Below are 22,278 nucleotides of genomic sequence, written 5' to 3' on the forward strand. Positions count from 1 at the left end.
GTGTCTCAAATGTCTCAAAACATTTGTGTATATACATAAGGAAATATAAGGACCAAGCCAGCTTGATCATGACTAAAATGTGCTGGAAAAGCCCCATAAAATTCTTCTGAACAAAATGAAGCCTGTGAGCAGACATTTCAAAGGGAATACTATATTTGAACATCACACCATTGTTTTCTTTATAAAACAGTATTTTATTCTTAGAATTATAGCTTTGAATTGCATTACTAGAATGTGCAAGAACTACACAGTTCCATATAAAAGCAAGTGCATGAAAATGTCAAGGGAGAGATGACCTTTTGGAAGTGTTGTGGTTGGATAATTTTGTCACAATGATTCAAGGCATTTGCAAAGGCACAAAACCAAATTCACAATATGTGCTGCTCAGGTCTATTGTTTGTGTTGTAAACACAATGTCCACATGTCAGTTATTTTTAACTTAAAAAAAAAAAAAAAAAAAAACTACTGATCTGAAGATTATTAACACATTTACAAAACAACAATAAGGGTTGTAAATAAACGACCTTTCTTCATCATCGCCAGGCAGCTGCGAAGAGCAACTCGTGCTACCCGGCCCAGTCTCAACCCTTCAACAGGACCCAAACTCCTCAATCCACTTTTCATACTTCTCGAGGTCTGCTGCCGACACAGATTTGGAAACTTTCTTCAGGGATGATTCAAAGTCCTCCATGGTGGTGGGCATATGCATCTCATCGCGGGAGATGTTGCGGATCTCCTCCGGTGTGAGTCCTTCGATTCTTCGCCTCATGGCCATCAAAGAGGCGTCCCTGCAGTGATACAAAACAATGCTTTTATTTCCAAACACTTTGAAGCAACTCTCTGGATTAAGTAATAGTTAAATGACCAAATAAATAAAAACCCTATTAAAAATATACCGTACCACCTTTCAAATAACCCCCTATAATAAATATATGGTTAAATACAGAGCATTATCTCTTCTGTGAGTACTAATAAAGAATTTGTAAATAAATTAAAAAAAAACATCACAGACGAGAGGTGCCCATTTTGTCAAAGGCATTGTGGGTAGATCGCCAGCCTATCATCCGTCCTCACTACTGTTTTTTTTATTTTTTATTCACATAATACAATATAATACAAAACTCTCGATGGGAGATTAAACAATTGTTTGTGCTATGATGATAGAAAGAGTCTAGTATAGAGAAAAAACAAAAACCGCGCGGTTGCGTGCAGGGCGGTGCGAATGATGCGTTTGGAGCGGTGGGACGTAGAGCAAAGCACCAGAAACCCGCCCATTAGCTCGGTGCGTGTAAAACAAGTCAACCTTTTTGCCATTTTGCCTCAGCCAATGAGCATCAGGCATACTACGTCCATCACACAAAGCCACACAGCGTCCTGTTCACTCGGCTGCTTTTTTTTTTTTTTTTTTTTTTTTTTTTACAGTTCTTGAACTTAAGAATAAGAATAAGAATAAGAATGCCTTTATTGATCCCACAGTGGGGAAATTTTCATTGTTACAGTAGCAAAGATATAGGTCACACAGGGGCGGCGGCATAATAACTTTACCAAGACAGCAATATTGATAGCATTAGCATAGCGTGCAAAAAAGTTGACTTGTTCTATACGCGCCGAATGAAGCGAATGGTCGGATTGTTGTTGCTGCAAATCTGCTTGAGGCTGGCTATCAGCAGCTACTGTCCGGCCTATGCGTCCCTGGCTGATTCCATTCGGTGCAAGTCATCAGAGTAAGGTAATTACAAAACATTTTTTGTTGTTGTATTGTGCTATAGAGGTTGATGCAGTCATGCAAGGTACACCAGCATATACGGTACATATAAAAATAATTCTCAATATATTTATAAACAATGTGTTTTGCATTTTTAGTAGGTGGTAGATCATTTTGAACTCGGTCATGTCATAAGTAGCTCTCGGGCTCCAAAAGTGTGGGCACCCCTGTCACAGACTCTTTCTGCAAAATGTGCAGATTAATAAAAATGTTAAGACTGTAGTTTTATTGCCTGTTAGACAGATTTTAGTCCAACCTGCACACGTTTGTGATGTCAGCTCCTGAGTAACCTTCCATCTGCTCAGCAATCTTGTCCAAGTCAACGTCACTGGCCAGCTCCAACTCCTTCAAGTTAATCCGCAGCAGCTCCACCCGTCCTTTTCCTGAGGACACAAAGTTGAGGGCAAATGGCTGAAACGTTTTACTGTTGGTATCCATCCAGCACCAAACAAAACAGCTGGACAAGGCCTGGTAATTTAAATCATTCTTACAACAGGAATACGGACAAACGATTAACACACACATAATTTACAGTTATGATCATTAGGGGATTTAGATTCTAATTCTAAATTGCCAGGATAGGCTTCAGCTCGCCCGCGACAGACAGGGACACAGAATGGAATATAGAATAGAAAAAGAGCGGACGGATGCAAGGCGGCACGGTGATCGACTGGTTAGCACGTCCGCCTCACAGTTCAGAGGTCGTGGGTTCGATCCCGGCTCCGGCCTCCCTGTGTGGAGTTTGCATGTTCTTCCCGTGCCTGTGTGGGTTTTCTCCGGGTACTGCGGTTTACTCCCACATTCCAAAAGCATGCTTGATAGGTTAATTGGACACTCTAAAAAATTGCCCCTAGGTGTGATTGCGAGTGCGGATGTTTGTTTGTCTCCGTGTGCCGTGCGATTGGCTGGCAACCAATTCGGGGTGTCCCCCGCCTACTGCCCGAAGACTGCTGGGATAGGCTCCAGCACTCCCTGCGACCCTTGTGAGGATAAGCGGTATAGATAATGGATGGATGGATGGACGGATGCACCATTTTGGCATCAAATTGAAACAACCTGTTAGCCAGTGCAACCTGATTCAAACGCCCTATTTCTGTAATATACTCGATAATATCCTAGCCTGCAATGCTGGGGCGATCCAACAGTGTTTGCTAACACTCCATATTAGCCACTTTTCCCTTTAAGCCTCCTGGAAAATTTGCTCTGATAAGTCAGTCTACACAGGCATGCATGAGCAACCACCTGAAGCTAACAGACTAGGCTAATGCATACAAAAAAATAAATAGCACAGAATATAAAGAGAGAGCGTGTGCAAGACAGCATGAAAGAGAGAGAGAGAAACCATTAGTTGCCTACCTTTCTATTTTGTGCAAATAATCTGTAACTGAGACCACTTCATCAGGTACACTACAACCACTAAATCAGATCCAATTCCATAGCTCAACAATGCACACTTTTGTCCTCTTTATTTTATGTTTACTATTGTGGAATCATATGACACTACATTAATATTTGGTGACAAAAGGTACCCAAGGACATCCTTAAATAAATCCCCGATTGTGCTCCTAAGAACTAGTAATTCCATCAGGATTAAAGGTTATTTACTGAGGCCCAGTGGAAAATACAAAGAACTGTACTAAAGGTTGAAAAGAGTGAGGGACAGAATGATAGGAATGTGGAGCTAAGGAAGCCAATTTGTGTTGAGGGGTGGCTGGGGGGGTTAATCCAGATATGGCCCCACATTATGCAGTAAGTCTAGAGCGCACTGTAGTATTGTTTGATATTGTACTCTAATCATCCAGCCCTGTCGGTCGCAGGTGTCAAAATTAAGGCCTGGGTGCCATATCTAGCCCTCCACATCAGTTTGTGTGTCCCATATGAGTACAATATCTGTATACAGTACTTCAATATTTTGCTTTCCACTATTCTCCAAGATTTTTTCAACGTGTTGTGATAAATACACATGACGAAATGCAGGGCCAATTGTGTATGTGTAAAACGGTACAGTGATACAGATAAAGGTCCTCTGAGGAAAACGAACTACGATGAGGCCCACAACAGAAAGGAGGCAAATTCCAGGACTAATATGTCCACCACATTGTTAAAGAGGTGTACCTGAGGGCAGGGGAATGTAGATCCTCTTCTCTAAACGTCTTCTCAGAGCCTCATCAATGTCCCACGGGAAGTTGGTGGCAGCCAGGACCATCACCATCTTTGATGGGTCATCGCCTTCCGATGCTCCACCAACACCTGCGCAAAACAAACAAACGCAAAAGAAATGTCTTTCTACCAGCAGTTTGTGGGTAAATTTTCCAGGAATCTTTTACCGTCCATCTGCACCAGCAGTTCCGCCTTAACTCTCCGACTGGCCTCATGTTCCTCGGAGGTACCTCTTCGACTGCACATGGAATCGATTTCATCGATGAAGATCGTAGTGGGAGCATAAAAGCGGGCCTAAACAAGGATAATGCCATCATTTCTCATTTATAGCTAATAGTTAGCAACAACCGATGGTCACTTTAAGCAGTCAAAAATCCCTTTTATCATTTTACGATGACACCAAAGTCTTACCATCTCGAAGAGCAGGCGCACCAACTTCTCCGACTCTCCTCTATATTTAGAAGTCAGCGTGGATGAGGAGACGTTGAAGAAAGTAGTCCTGCATTCAGTAGCAACTGCTTTTGCTAAAAGAGTTTTCCCTGTGCCGGGAGGTCCCACCATGAGCACTCCCTGAGGTGACAAGGTCACGGGCTGCTGTCAGTGACACATTAACGCCCATTTGAATCTAGACATGGTTAAGTATCAAGTACTGTACCTTCCATGGTCTCCGTATGCCTTTGAAAAAGGCTGGCATCCACATTGGCAACACAACCGCTTCTTTCAGCAGTTTTTTGGCATCACCCAGGTCTGCAATGTCGTCCCTGAGAATTACAAACACTCTATAGGTCGAACTTAGCTGGAGATAGTATGTCGTGCAATATTTGGTTAGGCCTTAACATTAAAAGGGGAAGTAAACCCACATAATATGTTCTATGCAGCCCCACTAGTCTAAACACAGCATTCTAATTCATATTGCATTTGTGCAATATGAGTTAAGCAATAAAATCCACCTGTTTTTTGACATCTCAGGTGGCGGCCATTTTGCCACTTTGTCAACTGTGATGTCATTTTCAGTCGACAGAAGTGACAAAATGGCCGCCCCCTGAGAAGGCTAAAAACAGGTCGATTTTTCTGCTTAACTCATAATCCACAAACGCAATATTAATCGGATGCCGTGCTTGACTAGCGGAGGCGCATAGAACATATCATTGTCAAGAAAATCTGAGGGTTGACCTCCGCTTTAAACCAAGCCAAAAACAGATGAACACATACCATTTAATGTTTGGATTCTGAGATATGATATCCCTCTCCAGGGCTTCCACGAGGTCTTTGTCATATCCTGTACCATCAAACTTTTTCAATTCTTTTTCCTGGCCGTCTCCTTTGCTCTGGGAAAGAAACCAACACAAAACTCTTTTTAATTGTGCCTTAACTGAGAATGAGAATAATTGCTCAGTCTAAACTTTTAAGGGTGCTGAGCTCTCTGAAGCAGAATGGAAAAGGATTATAGGGCAATTAGTACAATAATATTTGAATGCACGTTTTTTTTGGTTAAAGAAATATTATGTCTGAGAACTATAATAACTGCTAATTTCAAATATTTACACCTGCCCAAGAATATTAAGGAAACGACTGCGTGATTGACCATTTTGCATGGATAATTTAGAGTAGAAGAGCAAAGTCTTCACCTTATTGTCCTTTGCTTTGCCAGCAGCTTCCTTCGCTTCTTTTGTTTTGGCCTTGGGGGCTTTGTGTCTGTCCCCGTTGGTCCCGCGAGCTAACTGCTTCTGCTGGGCCTTCACGGCCACGCTGAGGCGGTTGTTGATCGGCTTACTGTCTTTGTAAGGGTTTGTAGGCCGTCTGACAGGACACGGCGAATGCCTGTGAATGAAAAATAAAGAAGGAAATGTTACTCAAGATATACAGTATTTTACCAAAGTGCACTTATTATTACTAAAATGAAATACTTCAGACAGATGGAAGATTTGAAGCAAGGTGGATTGATCTTATTTTATCGGACTGATAGATAGCCGTTTCCATTTATACCTTAAAACCACTACTACAGCGGCTATGTTTCTTTAATCCAATCAGAGGTCAGATTAAAATTATGACCGGATGCACTGTTTTCATGGACACTAAAAATATTGATCCGATTAGGACTTGCGTGTTCATGCATCACACTTTTGATCGGAACAAATTATTTTGACATGCGCAGATTGACCAAATATACTGGAAATAGTAGTAGTAGAAGAAGAAGGCGTAGCGACTTCCCTGTCAACAAAACATCGCTCCGTCCATTTATACTTTAAACATTAGCATCATTTCACGCATGTCGCCATCAAGTCGTTCAACAATTTTACAATCTTTTAATATCTCTCCAGCAACGTGTTTGTCTCGGATACAGACCAGTTCAGTCTTGCGCCCGCCATGTCTTTTGCTCGCTCTGCTTCTATTAGCTTGCGGGAATAACAGAAACGTGTATACTGACGTCACAGACATGCCCGGTAAAGACGGTTTGTTCCGAAATAAGTTTTTTCATGCGCGCCGATCGGCTTAACAATTGACATAAACCACCTCTCTCGTTCGGAATAAAATCTTGATTTTATTTCGCTTCATTTGGTCAGAATACTCCGAATGGGGTGTGTACATGAAACATTTTTTATTCCGATCAGGGTTTTAATTCGAATAAATGTCTCCACGTAAAAGTAGCCACTGTTGCCTCATTCTGAGCTGCTTCAAGCTGCTGAACGGTATTTGGGGTTAATTAGAGGCACCTTAAATTGTGACAGGCGTGTGCTGACTCCCATTAACATGAATTTGACTGTTATTGGTTGATTTTGAACAAAGCCACATCCCCATTTAGGAGAGAGAGTGCAAACTTGCACAACCACATATCACAGTTGCTTTACTTTTACTTTGCAAAAGATTTTTGTGTCATACAAATTATAGGTGACTTTAATGGCATTTTTTTTTTAATACCACAAAAACCTGGTGTTTGAACGGGTGTGTAGACGTTATTTACACAGAAAAAAAACCGCTCATAACAGCGACTCCAGTTTACTAATCTGGACCATAGGACCAAATCAGGATTATAGTTCACGCACAAAAGAACCTTCAAATTCATTCTAAATCTGTGTATATGGATATTGATTATATCTATATGCATAGTTAGATTTTTTTTTAAGTATAAAAACAGTCTTGTAGTTGCCTTACCTTGGTTCGACACACACAGGCCTTATGTCATAATCATCAGGGTCAATTGGTTTAATAGGCACAGCGTCCAGTTGAACGCTCTCCAGTGTCGACAGGAGGTCTTGAACTTGTCTGCTCTCCTCGCTAACTTGTTCCCACAACTGGAGAAAGAATACACATTTATCATTACACTTCAGATGAACGGATCCTCGCAGGTCTTATTTGTAATTTTACCTTCTGCCATCTCTGCTGAAGACTGGAGTCTCGTGTAGTATAGATATGTTTCTTGATTTGTTCTAGCAGGCCTTGGTAGAGAACACTAGCTGAGTTGTAGTTTCCCAGCAAAGCATATTCCCGGGCCTGCTTCATGTTCTCAAATATCTCTTGTAAACTCATCGTGCTGTACAAACAGGGAGGTGGATGAGTGTCACTCATACTACCTCTTCACATTTGGTCATTTTCAACACAATTTTGGAGGAGGCCAAAGTAGACGAAGAAAACCCACACTAGCACAGGGAGAACATGCAAACTCCACACAAGAAAAAAATGCAAACCTCCAGCATAAGAAATGTCAAGCAGTCGTGCTAACCACTACAACCACCCTCCTGCCCTTGTTATTGAAATAACAAAACACATTTCCACGATATTACCTATAAAGAGCACAGTGGTCACACGCTGTGTTTAATGGTTTGACAAATTAAGTTTGGCAAGTGGATTCGGTCGCTAATTAAGCAAAACAAAACAGTTGCTAGCAAACGGACACATGCATCGTTGTACTGTACACTGTGTAGGAATAATTTAGCTGCACTTTAAACTCCTGACGGCGTCTTTCACTGAAGGTTACATCGCTGTTGGCTGACTTTCCACTAAGTTTTTACTGCTTGAAATGGAACAAAACAGGCACGATACTCAACTTTTCGAATGAGCCCACACAGAGTTGAAGGAACAACAGACGTGACGGATTCCGCCGTAGCAATTCAAACAGGAGACGACACAAGATAAACACTTTCCTCCGGCCGCAGTCGCGGCGTCCGGTACGCGGAAGTGGAAAACAGCGCCCTTTCCTGGAGCTACAAGGGAAGAGGACAGTCTAGTAAAGTTAGCCGTTCATGGGACCGCCAAACCCGATCGCACTGACGGTTGTGATATTAGTAGATAATCCAAACAGGGCACAGGCTGTTCTTAACCAGAGGTAAATTATGTTAACAGCCTTATTATTCTTTGAGGGAAAAACTTGTCACGTTTTTGCAGCGGAAGTTTGACTTTTTTTGTAGTAACTTTATTTAGGAACACAGAAACAACACTCGTGGAGTCAAACAAAAAGGCAAAGAAACCTATACTGTACTGCAAACATACAAATATAAAATCTTATGTGCGTTCACATTTGTGGATTGTCCAATAGTTTTAATGTATTGTTTGACATTTTCAAACATACAAAGATTAGGTCTCTGATAAATGTATCGACATTTATGCTATGACATTAGCCAACATTTTGTTTTTATTTACAGAAGAGTAATAATCACTGAAGCCAAACAATATATTTTGAAAACGAAGGGAAACGTGTGGCTCTAAAATAGCAAAAAAATTATAAATATCTTTCAGAAATTTAAACAGAATATGGGCTAATAATACTAATACTACTACTACTACTACTACTACTACTACTACTAATAATAATAATATATAACAATCCCAAAACAAACGAAACACATCCTTTCACAATAAGAGCAAACAATGTCAATGTCTTTCATGAACCGCTGTAAGAAAACCTTGCATAGAGTAAAATCTGTGAATAATTTTGAAAATTTTAAATTATTTTAAATGTTCTATGACTTATGTTGTAAAGGAAGTGTGACTTGAAAACGACGTGAAAACATGTTGGATTTCCGCCACGATTTTCAAAATAAACGGAGTGGTTAAAAAGTCATAAAACCTCAGCGAGATGCTATTACTATCAAATAAAATGGAAAAAAAGTGACATATTATGCTGGAGTAACATAATTGCATATCTCGTGTTTCTGAATAATGAATGGACGAGTTATACCAATTACTTAAAACATATTAGGCCAAGCAGTAGAAATAGATGGATGAAACGGTTTCCTTTAGAATACTCTTATAGGATACCCTTAAATGGGGTGGGTCAGTTATTGTTATATAATTGTTAATTGTCATCATTTTAATTTTCAAAGTCTAGCTAACCAGTACTGACTGTATTGTGAAAAGACTGCAGCTTCTATAATAAGTACTATCCATTGTCTACCAGCAGGTGGTAATAGAGAACTATAATAAACTGAGCTAGTAACTGCCATAAGTTCAGTATTAAAGACTCCAGACAATGGGAGTGCCCCTGCCTGCAGGCTCGGGGTTCTCAGCAGCAACAGAATCAGGGAATGGGCTGCACCTTGTGGTTGTCCCGGTTCTTCATTATATTAATAATAACAAGACATTTATTTGGATGATTACATGTCTCGGACATTTAGGGGGAACAGATGAAGAAGGATCATCTTTATTTGTCATGTGACACACACGCGAATGAGATTTGACCTCTGCATTTGACCCTTCACAGTTGGGGACACAGCAAACACATTCTGTTAATGGCACACACTGGAGCAGGTGATAGAGCAGGCTATCAGTATCTTCCTTAAGGACATTACAGCCGTGTCTCAGGGGGATGTTGAAGACATGGTGTGGAAGAAATTGAATGAAAGCCGTGAAATCAACCTCATAACATAGATCACATGCAGACGTACAGGTTGCCCTATCATCCAAAATAAAAGATCTTTGACCACAGATGTTCTGTTGTTGTTGCAACTTTTGTCTTGTCCCATCGAGGGGTTGCCACGATTGCCACCCACCATTTTTTTTTTTTTTATTCACGCTTGGTAGTGAGATACAAGCCTTTTATCAAACCCATGCTGTTTGCATGAAAGGCACTATCATGAACCACAACAACACTTGTGCATGAATGTTAATCTCTAATCTGGATGAGTGAAGAAACTTAAACGTAACATAGAAGCAATTATAGCAACAACGGGGAGACCAACTCCAAATCGTTGCATTCACGAGGTGGCCCCACACACCACGCGAAATCTGGGGAAAATTATTTGTTAATGAAATTATAGTTGATTACAACTGTTTATCCAAATTTAAATAACGGAGCGTTTTCCAACGACATCTCCAGCTGTATTACAGTACTATATCATTTTCTCTTTCAAGGTGCTTCAGGGAATGTTTGCAGTATTTTAGCCGTAAGAAAAAAAAGAGGAATCTGAGCCGTCAGGTGCTGACTTTATCTCTTTCAGCTGTAATCCTGACCTTGCCGCAGTGTCCCTGAAGACTGCATATATTCAGCTAGATTGAAAAGGAAGTGTCCACTTTGAATGTACAGCTTTCTATGGAGTAAGTGTACTAAAAAACGCAACTTGAATCAGCAATTACAAACTTTTCTCTAACGGGAGTCAAAAGATAAGGACTCAACTCTTTTGCTTTCATTAGTGTCTGCTTTGTCATTGTCCTGCTTTGTTATCTGATATTCACTGTGGTGGGAATGCTTGAGTTAGCCACTGAACTACACAAATTGCAAGGTCAAGTCTTCTGTTTCTTAATTCACTCAACATATTTTAAATACAGTAAAACTCCTTCAGTGGAATGCCGCCGAGGTTGTACAATTCTCAATTCAACATACAACTTGCCTAAAATTCACACTTCAAACTGACTGAGCAATTTGTATACTGTACTTCTAAAATGCTTGTGTTTCTATGCTGTAAATGTAACATAAGACCCACTAGTCTAACCACAGCAATCTGATTACAATTGTGTTTGTGGAAAATGAGTGTGAAGTAGTAAAATCCACCTGTTTTTGTTCATATCAGGGGGCGGCCATTTTGTCACTTGATGTCAACTGAAAATGAGCAACACAGTTGCTCAGGGATCAGATAACAGCCAATCATGTCTCAGCTTCAGAAAACAGGTGAGCCATGATTGGTTGTTACCTGAGCCCTGAGCTACTTCGATGTCATCTTCAGTCGACAGCCAGTGGCAAAATGGCCGCCCCCTGAAATGACTAAAAACGGGTGGATTTTGCTACTTAACTCATGTTCAACAAACGCAATATTAATCAGAATGCTATGTTTAGGCTAGTGGAGGTGCATAGAACATATTACTGAAAAAAAAATAATAATTGGGTTGACTTCGTCTTTCACAATAGATAGCAGAGAATATATTTTAACCAGAGTTCTCAGTTTGGCTTACCATTATGTTACTCAGTGTTTCAGAGCTGAGTTTCCTCATGTAAATGGAAGAGCTTTAACCAAATGTATTTTAAAGCAAATAATTAGCATTTTGTTGACTGGTCATGGATCCTTTTTACAAAGGTATCATCTGAGGTTACCTTCTATTTAAGAATTCACTCCCTTTTTTCATGATATACTGTAATTACTTTGTGAAACGGTTCCCGTGCTTTGGTTTTAGTCTCTAACACATAAAACATTAAGAGGATGCATCATTTGCTTTGTTCTAGCTATATTCTTTATTTGAATTGTATTTCTGGAATAGTTAATGACCTCATCAATATAAAATGCACCTTATTTATTGTCTAACCACACTGAGACGTCGTACATTGCAGCACTAACTCCTAAATTGACACCAAATCCCTGTTATGTGAAGAACACTCCAGTGCACCATCAGGCAATAACATTTGCACTCTATTGACTCCATGCAAAGTTGTGTCTTCGTGTCATCAATAAGCACTCGGTCCATTTTACAGGGTCGTTTAGTGTCAGTCGAGACACAGCAAATGGCGTGTTTCTCTATAAAACGCCACAGATAGAGCTTCAAAATGCCTCTGAGTCTATTTCGTCTCCTTTTACGAGCAGTTACTAAGGAAAATAGCCTCGCTCACACTAAACTTATTGATGCTAACATTAGCTCTGGTGTTGGTTCTCACTGTCACATGTTATGCATTGAAGTGCTTGAGAAGCCAAAGTATTGTTGCACAATTTGCACTTAGTGTTATTGGCATGCTTGGAATCAGGAGCACTAAGAAAGGTTCTGTGATGTGTGGAAGTGAGAAATAGTAAAATTCTCAACATATTTTAAAGCACATTTTTTTTTTTTTAGAATTTTTTTCCCCCTAGCGAGTATATGTTAATGCTTTCATTTTCCATTGTATTTGATAGATGATGGTTTGGTCAAAATAAGAGTACAAGAAATATGTTTTGATAGAGGCCAGGTTGTTTTATTCTTAATTTGAAAGGAATAATATAAAATACATAGTATAGTATAACAATGAGATATGTAAACATGTGGACTGCACTTATTAAGCACTGTGCTTATCTGGAAACAAAAATACTGTAAATAAGTGGTAATATATAAATCAAATACACATGCATATAAAAAAATAAAGCCTACCGACTGAAATGAAATAGTTTTTTTTTTTTTTGTGAAAATACAGCCTTTGTGTTCAGATTAGGGATAGACTGATTAGCGGCAATAATATTTGGCTTTTTGACGAATATCGGCATCGGCCTTTTTTAAAACCCTGCTGGCCGATAATAAATCAATTTGAAACTGTGGAAATCAAAACAAAGATATGTGAAAGTTTAACATTTCTGCCTTTTTCAAATTTTCATTTACTGTATAAAACTACATGAAGCTATTGTTTAAGTTTTCATTGATCCTTTTTAAGACATGCTAACAACACCGGGTGCTCCCTGAACGTTTTGTTAGAATTTTATAACAGAGATGTATATTGTCAAAAATTTCTTGAAATAGTTACTTAAAAAAAAAATCAACATTACGTAAATCTGAAACATTGTTCAATAAACATGCTTAACATGCAACAAAGTTAAGAGTACATTTTTCTTGAGATTTTGATACCAATATTTTCCTTTTGACTGAAAATGAATATTGGCTCCAAATATCAGTTATCAGCCTCCTTGACTTCCAATATCTCTAGTTCAGATAATTGCATTGTACAACAAATATGTCGATTTGAGTCTACTGAAAACACACATAAACTACATCAAAATTTTAATGCTGTTTCAAATTGTGTTTGATGAACTGCTAATAGCTTATCTCTAGCCATGACATCCGCTAGTCAGAGGCTGGGCTGCACTGAATTTGTTTACAAGTGGCTTGAAAGTGAGGCAAAAATCAGTGAGTAATTGCTGCCCCCAAAATGTTTACAATAAATTCCACAAAATAGTGGTAAAGCACGAATTCTGTATTGGTTAGTTTAAAAAAAATGTGAAAAGGTGAATCCGCATATCTACAGTATCTGTTCTTTGTGGGAACTCGGTACACCTCTGTATGAATGTAGCCAATGTTTTGCTAGCTGTGTGACCTAGCCAAAACGGGTTCATGACCCACTTTTGGGTCCCGACCCACGAGTTGACAATCCCTGTACCAGAGAATTGTCAGTATTTCAATGAGTAATAAAAATTAACTCAAGAGTTTGAAGAAATCTATTTTTGAAACTATAATAAAGACAGCCCACAGACTCTTGGTAGATGCTATGTTCATTTCTCGTCCTATAAAGTCCGTTCTCCTTCCCTATCTGTGTAAACACTGCCAAATGATCCTCCTCCAGATGGCTTGTCAACACCGTATGAATGTGAGAGTGTGCTGGACAGATTTGAAAAGGATCATTCATCTTCCTCTGACAAAAGAATCAGTCTAGTCAGCACGGCTGTTTATCCACCGCTTCTTTCTCCACACGTGTGTCGATTAATCCCAACTCTGCCGCACAGCTCAGTGTTAGCCTCCAACACATGATGTATTCTCGCCTGTTTTGACGTTTCCTCCCCTGGCTCCCTTCCAATGGCTTTCTCTCCTTCGCTTTGATCATCTGTGCTGTTATTAGCAACACGGCTATACTCTGCATTCTTTCTCCATTACGAAATTTGCGTCAGAGTCGTTTGTTCCTGCCGGTAACTTCTCTGACGCCCTTTCTCCATCGTCAGAAGTCACATTCCTTTCATTGCTGCGTAATAGAGGGTGACATGTTTTGGCAGCTTCTCTGTGTTCTCCTCTCACAGGGAATTACCGTCCTGACCCAGTTCCACAAGCAGTTAAATCTACATAGCAACAGTTTGCGTTGCCATAAAGAGGAGGATGTTCCAACTGCAGTATGTGACACACCTTGTAGTCGTTAGAGAATACCAGAAGGACATTGTTGAAATCTGAGACAAAAATAAGTGAATCTTAATAAATTTGAATATTGTGTAAAAACTTAAATTATTCCAGTAGTTAAATAGTAGTTTGCAATATATAAATACAGATATCATGTGTGGCATTGTTTACTGCTGCTACAAAGCTTTGAGATGTGAGAGCCTTAAATCGTCTTCATTTTCAATACTTTCAATACTTGTTTTGAGGTTAAAACACCTAAGGAAAAAGCAAAGTGGCACATATTGTTTTCACACACTGTAACATGCACGGTGCCATATTCTGTAGCTGTCACATTTCTCCGGGTTCTGTGAAACCGCAGAACTTCACACCAATTTTTCACTGTTTGCTGAGGTTTAAGGTGTGCTCTCAAACACCGCCACAGTGTCAAATCTTTTTTTTTTTCTTCAATAGATGTTTTTGTCAGACATATGACATAGAGGTCCCTGTGCTGCGTATATTTTCCTAACATATTGAGTGCAGTTCATTCTGCAAGATTCCGCTGGTGTTGTCAAGACCTGGAATTAGAAGTTGAAGCCAAAAAAACTTGAATACTAAGTGGACAACTGGAGACATATACTGTAGGACCATTTCTTCAAGATAGTATTTTGGATTTGAAATTCAATTTTTCATTGTATTTACCTTAATAACAAAAAGTATTTTTCTTTTGCGGTAATTACAAAGTGGATTGGCGTCTGCAACATTTGGATCAAAGTTTGCCAAGGTAAGTGTTACAGACTGAGAAGAAAACCGCCAAAATTGCTTAAAATGTACTGATCAGTTATTACATTTCCTGTTATATTTAAGAATACTTGGCTGATACTGAAGAGTATGAAGATGTATACTGGTTGTTCTTGACTTGTAACAAAGTTGGATGAAGTAGTATATATATATATATATATATATATATATATATATATTTTTTTTTTTCCCACCACATGTGCAGGTTTACGGTACTATGACACCAACTCTGACCCTTTTCTGTTTACTAGTGGTGAATCTAGAATACAAACTTTAGTTGTGCTCAGCCCCTAATCCCAATATTGAGCAATCAGGCTATTGATAAAAAACAAATTAACAATACAAAATTATTTAATTGTTGAATACTTTTGGCAAAATGAGCTTTCAAAACATTTTTATAAATAAGTGAATCTGCTGACCATGCAAATGTGATAAGTATAAAACACAGATTACTGGGAAGTCACCAATGGTGTACACTAATTCTGCAAGAAGAGAGAGAAAAAAAACACCTGAAATGGTTGGAAGTTAATGTGGGGAAATGAAAATGTCATTACCGCTTTCATTTAAGGACAACTTTCAAGCAATGAATAGTTTTGAACATCTCTACGCATCTTGTAAGGAATGTGAAGACACAACTTATTAATGGAAAGAGCTAACAAAAATATTGTGCACAGAAGAGAGACTGCATGGGATGTGTGAGCGTATCGTGGTCGGACCCAAAAGCGGATATTGACATTACAGTAACAAATGAACTTTATTAAACAAAGAAACACAGTAACAAACAAACTGAAAAATACAAATATAATTAATAGAAAATCACCAGTGAACACTAGGATCAATGTCAAAGGTCAACAACAAAAACTTGAGATCATTGATAATAAGACAAGACATTCTGGCGAGGAGTGGAAGTCTGAGCGGAACCTAAATACTGAAGGTGATGAATGATAAGGAACAGCTGCGTGTGGAGCTCAGCACACCTGGCCACACCCAGCCCTGAAAACAAAACAAAGACAGAGGCCAAAACAGGAAACAGAACTGCAACAATTTCAAAATAAGAGAGAACTACAAATGACTAACTACAGAGACTATGTCACCAATGTCACATGAAATATCATAACCAGAATATACATCTTTCTCGTTCTTGCCTCCTTGCGGAGTATGTACAAGCCAAAGAAATACTAAAGTAGTGTTAGTAGTATATTTGCTTTGCACTCCTTTTGATATTTTAGTAATTTATGACCCAACCCGTCCTTTAAAATAAGGAAAGCTAGAGGAACACAAAGGTACTTGTGTGTTGTGTGATTGTGATTAGTGCTAATATCAGTCATCCCAGTTTTGATAATAGTAGAATAATGATATACAGTATATTGTTGGAATGATTACATGATTGATTCCACAACCAACTATGACTAAAGTTAATTTTTCAGCATTACCGTAATATCAGAGGATTTAACGATTGATTACCAATTTTAATGTGCAGTGTGGGAAAAAGCAAGTTTGTTTTTATTACACTAGAAAACAGCTAATTTGAATCAGCGATGTGTTCCTAAAAGTATTTTTGATGTTGATTTAAAAAATGTCTTTGCTTTTTCCAGATTTTATCAGGTTGTTGAGATACTGTATTTTCATTTTGTGTTTTTAAGTTTGACATCTAAAAGCTTGCACAATACCAATTTTACCAAGCGTTGTAATTGATAGCTATGACGTTTCAGAAAAAAATCCACTTGTTGCCCGTAATTTATAAATATTATAAAATATGACTATATTACATTTTGTATTCTTGTTATTTTATTATTATTATATATTTTTGAAAACCTGATGTGCTAGAGAAAAAACAAGAGCAGATTCAAAATCAATGCAAAAAGTTAATCTAGAAAGGTTTATTTGCATGTCTGATTAAAAATGGAAAAATTATGAAAAATTGTTGGCCAGTGTTATTGTTGATGGGTAAGAAAGAAAGGGATGAAAATTTGGTAAGCTATAGTCAAATACACCCAAAGATTGTGTAACTGACATTCAGGCCTACTTCATAACACAGTAATATGTTCAAGCATATAATGCATACTATTTGCAACTTTCAATGCGCAGGTATTACCATATTTATGCTAATCTGCCGAATATGTTGGGTTAATGGACATGAACAGGCCTACTTACGCAACTGCAATTTTTGTTGCTGCTTCTATTCTGCCTTTTTAAAGCTATAACAGACCTCTGATTTTAGAGGAAAAGCTCTCAAAACAGTTCAAACACTTGAATCTTATAACACAGCTTGTGAACACAGAAGCAGAATATGGGAAAGTTTGTGAAGAGGCATACTGCCTGCAAATTCACCATATGAACTTAAGAAAAATATTTAAATATGAAGGACTGACTGTGGTCCTTGCAGTCTCGTGTTAAAACAAAATGTTTTATTATTTGCAAGCGAAATAGACAAAGTTCATTCAAGTATCATTTTGGAGGCACGCCTTCCCTTGTAATTTCTATAAAAAAGTGAAAAATAAATGTATTTATTAATGCTGTCAAGCGATTAAATCTTTTAAAAATAATTAATCGCAAGTTTTTACATTATTAATCGCGATTAATCATATTTTTCAACTATTTTTTACAATATTTGCTTGAGTAAAATCTTGGAATTAATATGGAAAAAAAATGTAAGTATATTTTGATTCAAAGACTTTTCTAACAGCTTTCTTTGATCCTTGGACACGATTCTTTTCCTGTAAAAACTGTTCAACGATGAACACCAAAGACGTACAACTAATATGGTATTTGAATTTGGCTTTGTGAAGTGCGCACATTATTTTGGATTTCTCCATTGAGCCGTCGAGTAACTTTTTAAAGTAAAACTATGTAAAAGTCTGTCTTCGTGACAGTGACTCGCCTCTAAGTTTGGCTGCAAAGTGAGCAGAGGGAAGGTGCCACAGGAAGTAAATAAAGTAAAAAAAACAAAACTGAGTTAACTGAGTTCATTTTCTTTTATGCTTTATAAAATTTAAACTAATCTCCATAGTTAATGCTTTAACTTTGACAGCCCTAATATTTATATAAAAATAATAATAAGTTACCCATCCATTTTAACCGAACATTTCTTATCATGATCCACATTTGGCCACGTATCAAACGTAATTAAAAAAAAATTATACCAGTCTGTATGCCACGGTTGGAAAGCAGTAGGTTAAACCAGACATTTTAACATATAAGGGTGAACTTTCCTGCGGTTTAGGAAGTGTGTTGCTGTATAGTAACACACATCCATCAGCTCACGCATGCCAAGAAAATGACAGATTGACATATTTCTCTGCCCTTCGTTTTGTAGAAGAGATGAAATACTTCAAGTGGTTGATGTTGGTGATGATTTGGATTCAGACTGAGGCGGACGTCTGTCCCGATGCCTGCAAATGCACCAAGAAGTCTGGGCAAGAAAAGACAGAGGTCAACTGTCGTAAGAGAGGTCTTCGTGCCTTTCCCTCCAAACTTCCTTCAGATGCTTGGATCCTCAAACTTGGTAGGCACATTGCGAGTCTTAATCAATGCATCGCTCAAAGTGTTGTGATGTTTCGGTTATGTAAGAATTAATGTGTTAATCCAAATTCCTGGATGCTTAAAAGGTGAGAATGGCATCACAGACCTGCGGGCCAACATTCTGGGATTAGTTCCAAAAATTGAAAGCGTAAATTTGGAACATAATGCCATCAAGTCCATCCAGCCTCGTGCCTTCTCTGGCGCAAAGACGCTGACGCTGCTTAATCTTCATAGCAATCACATAAAAAATCTTCCACCAAGGGGATTCAAGGTACAAACAATTTTGCAATTGTATTATGATCATTTTAACAATGTTACTTTATTTTTTGTAGGATCTCTTAAACCTTCGCTTCCTCATGTTGGGACAGAACCAGATTGGCACACTCAAGCCTAATATGTTTCTCGGCATGAGGAACCTGTCAGAGCTGGACCTTCCTGAAAACGCCCTGACAGGGCTTCCATCCAATTCCTTCAAATCTTTGATTGCTCTCAAGGTCTTAGATCTTTCCCTGAATCGCATCCAAAAGATCTCGCCAAAGGCCTTCACTGGACTCAGACATCTCATGTTCCTAAATCTGGACAACAACAGGTAGTGGATATAAGAAAATAACATCAACCCTGTGAAATGTTACGCTAGGGGTTATCCTAGCAGTTCATTTTAAAATGAGAACAAATTCATGGGTGAGGAGTGTATAAGCCTCTAGGATCGATTTTTTTATATGACTGCATAAATAGACACTAAAATGAATATTTTTTTTCAGTCTTTTGGGGGAGGATTGTATCACATTTTCCATATTGACTTGGCTATATTTGTTGACTTATTATCAAACTATTATGGCACACAATGCTATGGTATTTGTCAGGGGCGGAGCCAGAATGTGGCTAATGGGTGGGCCTGGAAAAATCAGGGTGGGCCTGAATATTTCTCTGACTGAGCACAATCCTCCTGTCCCGACAAATCGTATATTCAAATAAAATGACAAAATGAATAATGAAGTTCAGATCTTCCTTCCTTCCATATTATGCCATTCTTAATATTCAATAAAATAAAAAAAAACACAACAAAACACAAATTAAAAAATAATTGAATAATAATTTACTAAAAATGTAAATGTGTATATTTTTTCATGAGTCTCACTGGGTGGGCAGTCTGTCAATCTGGGTTGGTCTGTACACAAGCAGGCCCACATGTGGCTCCGCCTCTGGTATTTGTACACTTGCATGATGCAACAAATAAATTAAGATTGTCATGGTCCACAAAATAATAATTATCATTTTGACTTTTGTCATTATGAACAATGCAAAACTAAAATGTGATTGTTTCCCCTAAATCCAGTCTGAAGATTCTTCCTGCTGGAGCATTCAAGCCGTTAAGCTCTCTGGAGATGCTTGTCCTGGACAACAATCTTCTGTCTACTCTGAGGCCTGCAGTGTTTGGTGGACTGGGTGTGTTGCAGGTAACATTTGCCTTCAACACATTTTATGTACAAAAAGAGAATTTTGAAGGTAGAAATTTATCCTCAAACGGAACGCATAGAATGATAGTAGCAGGGTTCATGCTAGAGCTACTGATGTAAAAATTAAAAGCCGTGTCAAGCAAAAACTTTGAGATTGTATGGATGTGAGTAAAGCTCTGTACCATGCTGGGTGTAGTGAGGGCATTTCCTATGATATCTGATGAGATCTGTTTGCAGTTCCTTATAAACGTACTGTACTTTGCATGCTTCTACCTCCTGCATGGACTCGAGCAAATCAGTTTCTTCTTCCGCCATGTTGAGGACTGCGCCTCTCACGCGGCGATTTTAAAGGCAAATGAGGAGAGCCGCCGCGATTGGCAGCAAACCGAGTCCGCAGTGTTCATCCCCACGATGGTGCAAAACACCAGTTTTTTATTGTGCCAAGCTGCATGTGCCTGTGAAAATACCAAAACCAAGTCAAGCCCACCCCTGCATGGATTTTTAGCCTGTGTATTGCACCAGACATGCAAAATCGAGGCCAAAGTATTTAGCAAGCTTCTTTTGTCCAACTTCTTCATTTGTGAAAGCCCGAGCGAGCGAACGTAGCAAATGTTTATTCGTCAAAGTCTCACTTTTGAGAGGCAACTTACGGTAAGAGAGACTTGACAACTAGCAGAAAAAAATAACGCGCTAAATTCTACCACAGGAACTCTACTTGAGGAACAATGATCTGGAGCACCTGCCATCTGATGTGTTCAAGGACATGCCGAGGCTTTCTCAGCTGGGTCTCAGTAGAAACCGCCTTAAGGCAGTGGATGGAAACATGTTGGCCCAAATTCCTTGTAAGACCCACTCGATTCCAAATGGCACCTGAAATGACTCAATCTGTCAATGTCAATGGGATTCACTAATGTTCTCTCTCTTTCAAACCCCTCCTAGCACTGAAGAAATTGCACCTGCATGACAATCCTTGGCTGTGCGACTGTAATATCGTCCCCTTGGTGCAATGGATGAAACAAACAAATGTAACCCTGTCACCGCGGGAGGCCCTGAAGTGTGAGAGTCCTCTTGAGCTAAAAAAAAAGACCTTAAGCAGCCTCCAAGAATCAACGCTGCTTTGCCATTCATAAAGCCAGATAGAAGATGGATGAAGGCTTTGACAACCCAACAAATGAAATATGCCCCCCGCCCCTCACACACACACTTTTGAAGAAGTATGTGCACCGTGTTGCCTTGATTCCACGTCCTTTGGAGTTTAATTCACGTCAGTCATTTTTAAATGCAGTTTTAAGGTATTTTAGGAAGTCACAATATTATTTTCAATGTAGAGGAAGATGTTTCTCCTTCAGGTTACACTCAGATTATTATTATAATCTTACATTGCTTGTCATATCCAGTAGCAGCTCCGCAGTCTTGGAATATGACAGATTACTCGCAGAGGGATTTTATTAATCCAATTTCAAGAAGAGTGCTTTCTGTAATCTTTTTAAATAACACTAGAGTAAAATGTGGTATAAAGGCAATAAGATTGCGGTTGGAAATGCTACAATTTTCATATTTAAACTCAAAGATGAGATAGCGTGTTATCTTAAAAAGAATTGCAAATCGAAATTTCCAAAGTAGATTGGGGGTAAAAACGTTGAATTTATTCAAACATTCCAGTGGATAATCCTGCCAACTATCACAACAGAGCCATCAAGAATGTACCTGAAAAACATATCCCTATAGCAGGGGCGGAGCCAGAATGTGGCTAATGGATGGGCCTGGAAAAATCAGGGTGGGCCTGAATATTTCTTTTACTTCGCACAATCCTCCTGTCCCGACACATCGTAAATTCAGATAAAATGACAAACCGAATAACATGAAGTTCAGATCAGCCTTAGACAACCACAATTATGCCATTTTTAATATTCAATTACAAAAACACAACAAAACACAAATTCAAAAATAATTGAATAATAATTTACTAACATTTTTTAAGCATATGCAAATATGGCTCAGATTCTGAAAACAGGTCGTGATTGGTCGTTGTGAGCAGTTGTGATGTCATTTTCAGTCAACAGAAGACAAAATGGCCGCCCCCTCAGATGGCTAAAAACATGTGCATTTTGCTGCTTAATTTATATTCCAAAAACGCTAAATTAATCAGAATGCTGTGTTTCAACTAGTGGGCCTGCTGGGAACATATCCTTGAAAAAAATATGTTTGGGTTGACTTCCATTTTAATGTCTAACTGGCAACAAAAGTGAGTACACCCCTAAATGAAAATGGCATTTCCGCGTGTAGTGCAATAATAATTCACTGCTCTCCTTCCACTTTCATGATGTGGGTTGA

At 38.7% G+C, this 22,278-nt stretch overlaps 2 protein-coding genes across 3 annotated transcripts; one reads left to right on the forward strand and one right to left on the reverse strand.

The window, feature by feature from the left end:
* Positions 1–15: 15 nt before the first annotated feature.
* Positions 16–8,308, reverse strand: katna1 (katanin p60 (ATPase containing) subunit A 1). Its single transcript, XM_086018737.1, has 11 exons — positions 7,972–8,308; positions 7,292–7,457; positions 7,079–7,218; positions 5,554–5,746; positions 5,138–5,253; positions 4,581–4,686; positions 4,337–4,495; positions 4,093–4,219; positions 3,881–4,015; positions 2,022–2,148; positions 16–788 (listed from the first exon to the last, which is right to left on the reverse strand). The coding sequence occupies exons 2-11, from the start codon at positions 7,451–7,453 to the stop codon at positions 590–592; spliced, it is 1,464 nt and encodes a 487-aa protein (XP_085874863.1). The 5' UTR covers positions 7,454–7,457; positions 7,972–8,308; the 3' UTR covers positions 16–589.
* On the forward strand, positions 1,417–22,060 carry LOC147127850 (uncharacterized). Of its 2 annotated transcripts, XM_086018740.1 has the most exons (8): positions 14,734–14,805; positions 14,909–14,948; positions 18,282–18,470; positions 18,574–18,758; positions 18,820–19,076; positions 19,824–19,944; positions 20,651–20,786; positions 20,884–22,060. In XM_086018740.1, exons 3-8 carry the CDS (start codon positions 18,287–18,289, stop codon positions 21,072–21,074), a joined length of 1,074 nt encoding a protein of 357 aa, XP_085874866.1. In that variant the 5' UTR covers positions 14,734–14,805; positions 14,909–14,948; positions 18,282–18,286; the 3' UTR covers positions 21,075–22,060. The 2 variants fall into 2 exon arrangements, with proteins under 2 accessions (XP_085874865.1, XP_085874866.1); XM_086018739.1 differs by lacking the exons at positions 14,734–14,805; positions 14,909–14,948 and adding an exon at positions 1,417–1,729.
* Positions 22,061–22,278: the final 218 nt, after the last annotated feature.

Source organism: Filicampus tigris, chromosome 20 (genome assembly GCF_054856515.1).
Source record: "Filicampus tigris isolate MCC_2025a chromosome 20, RoL_Ftig_1.0, whole genome shotgun sequence".
NCBI lineage: Eukaryota > Metazoa > Chordata > Actinopteri > Syngnathiformes > Syngnathidae > Filicampus > Filicampus tigris.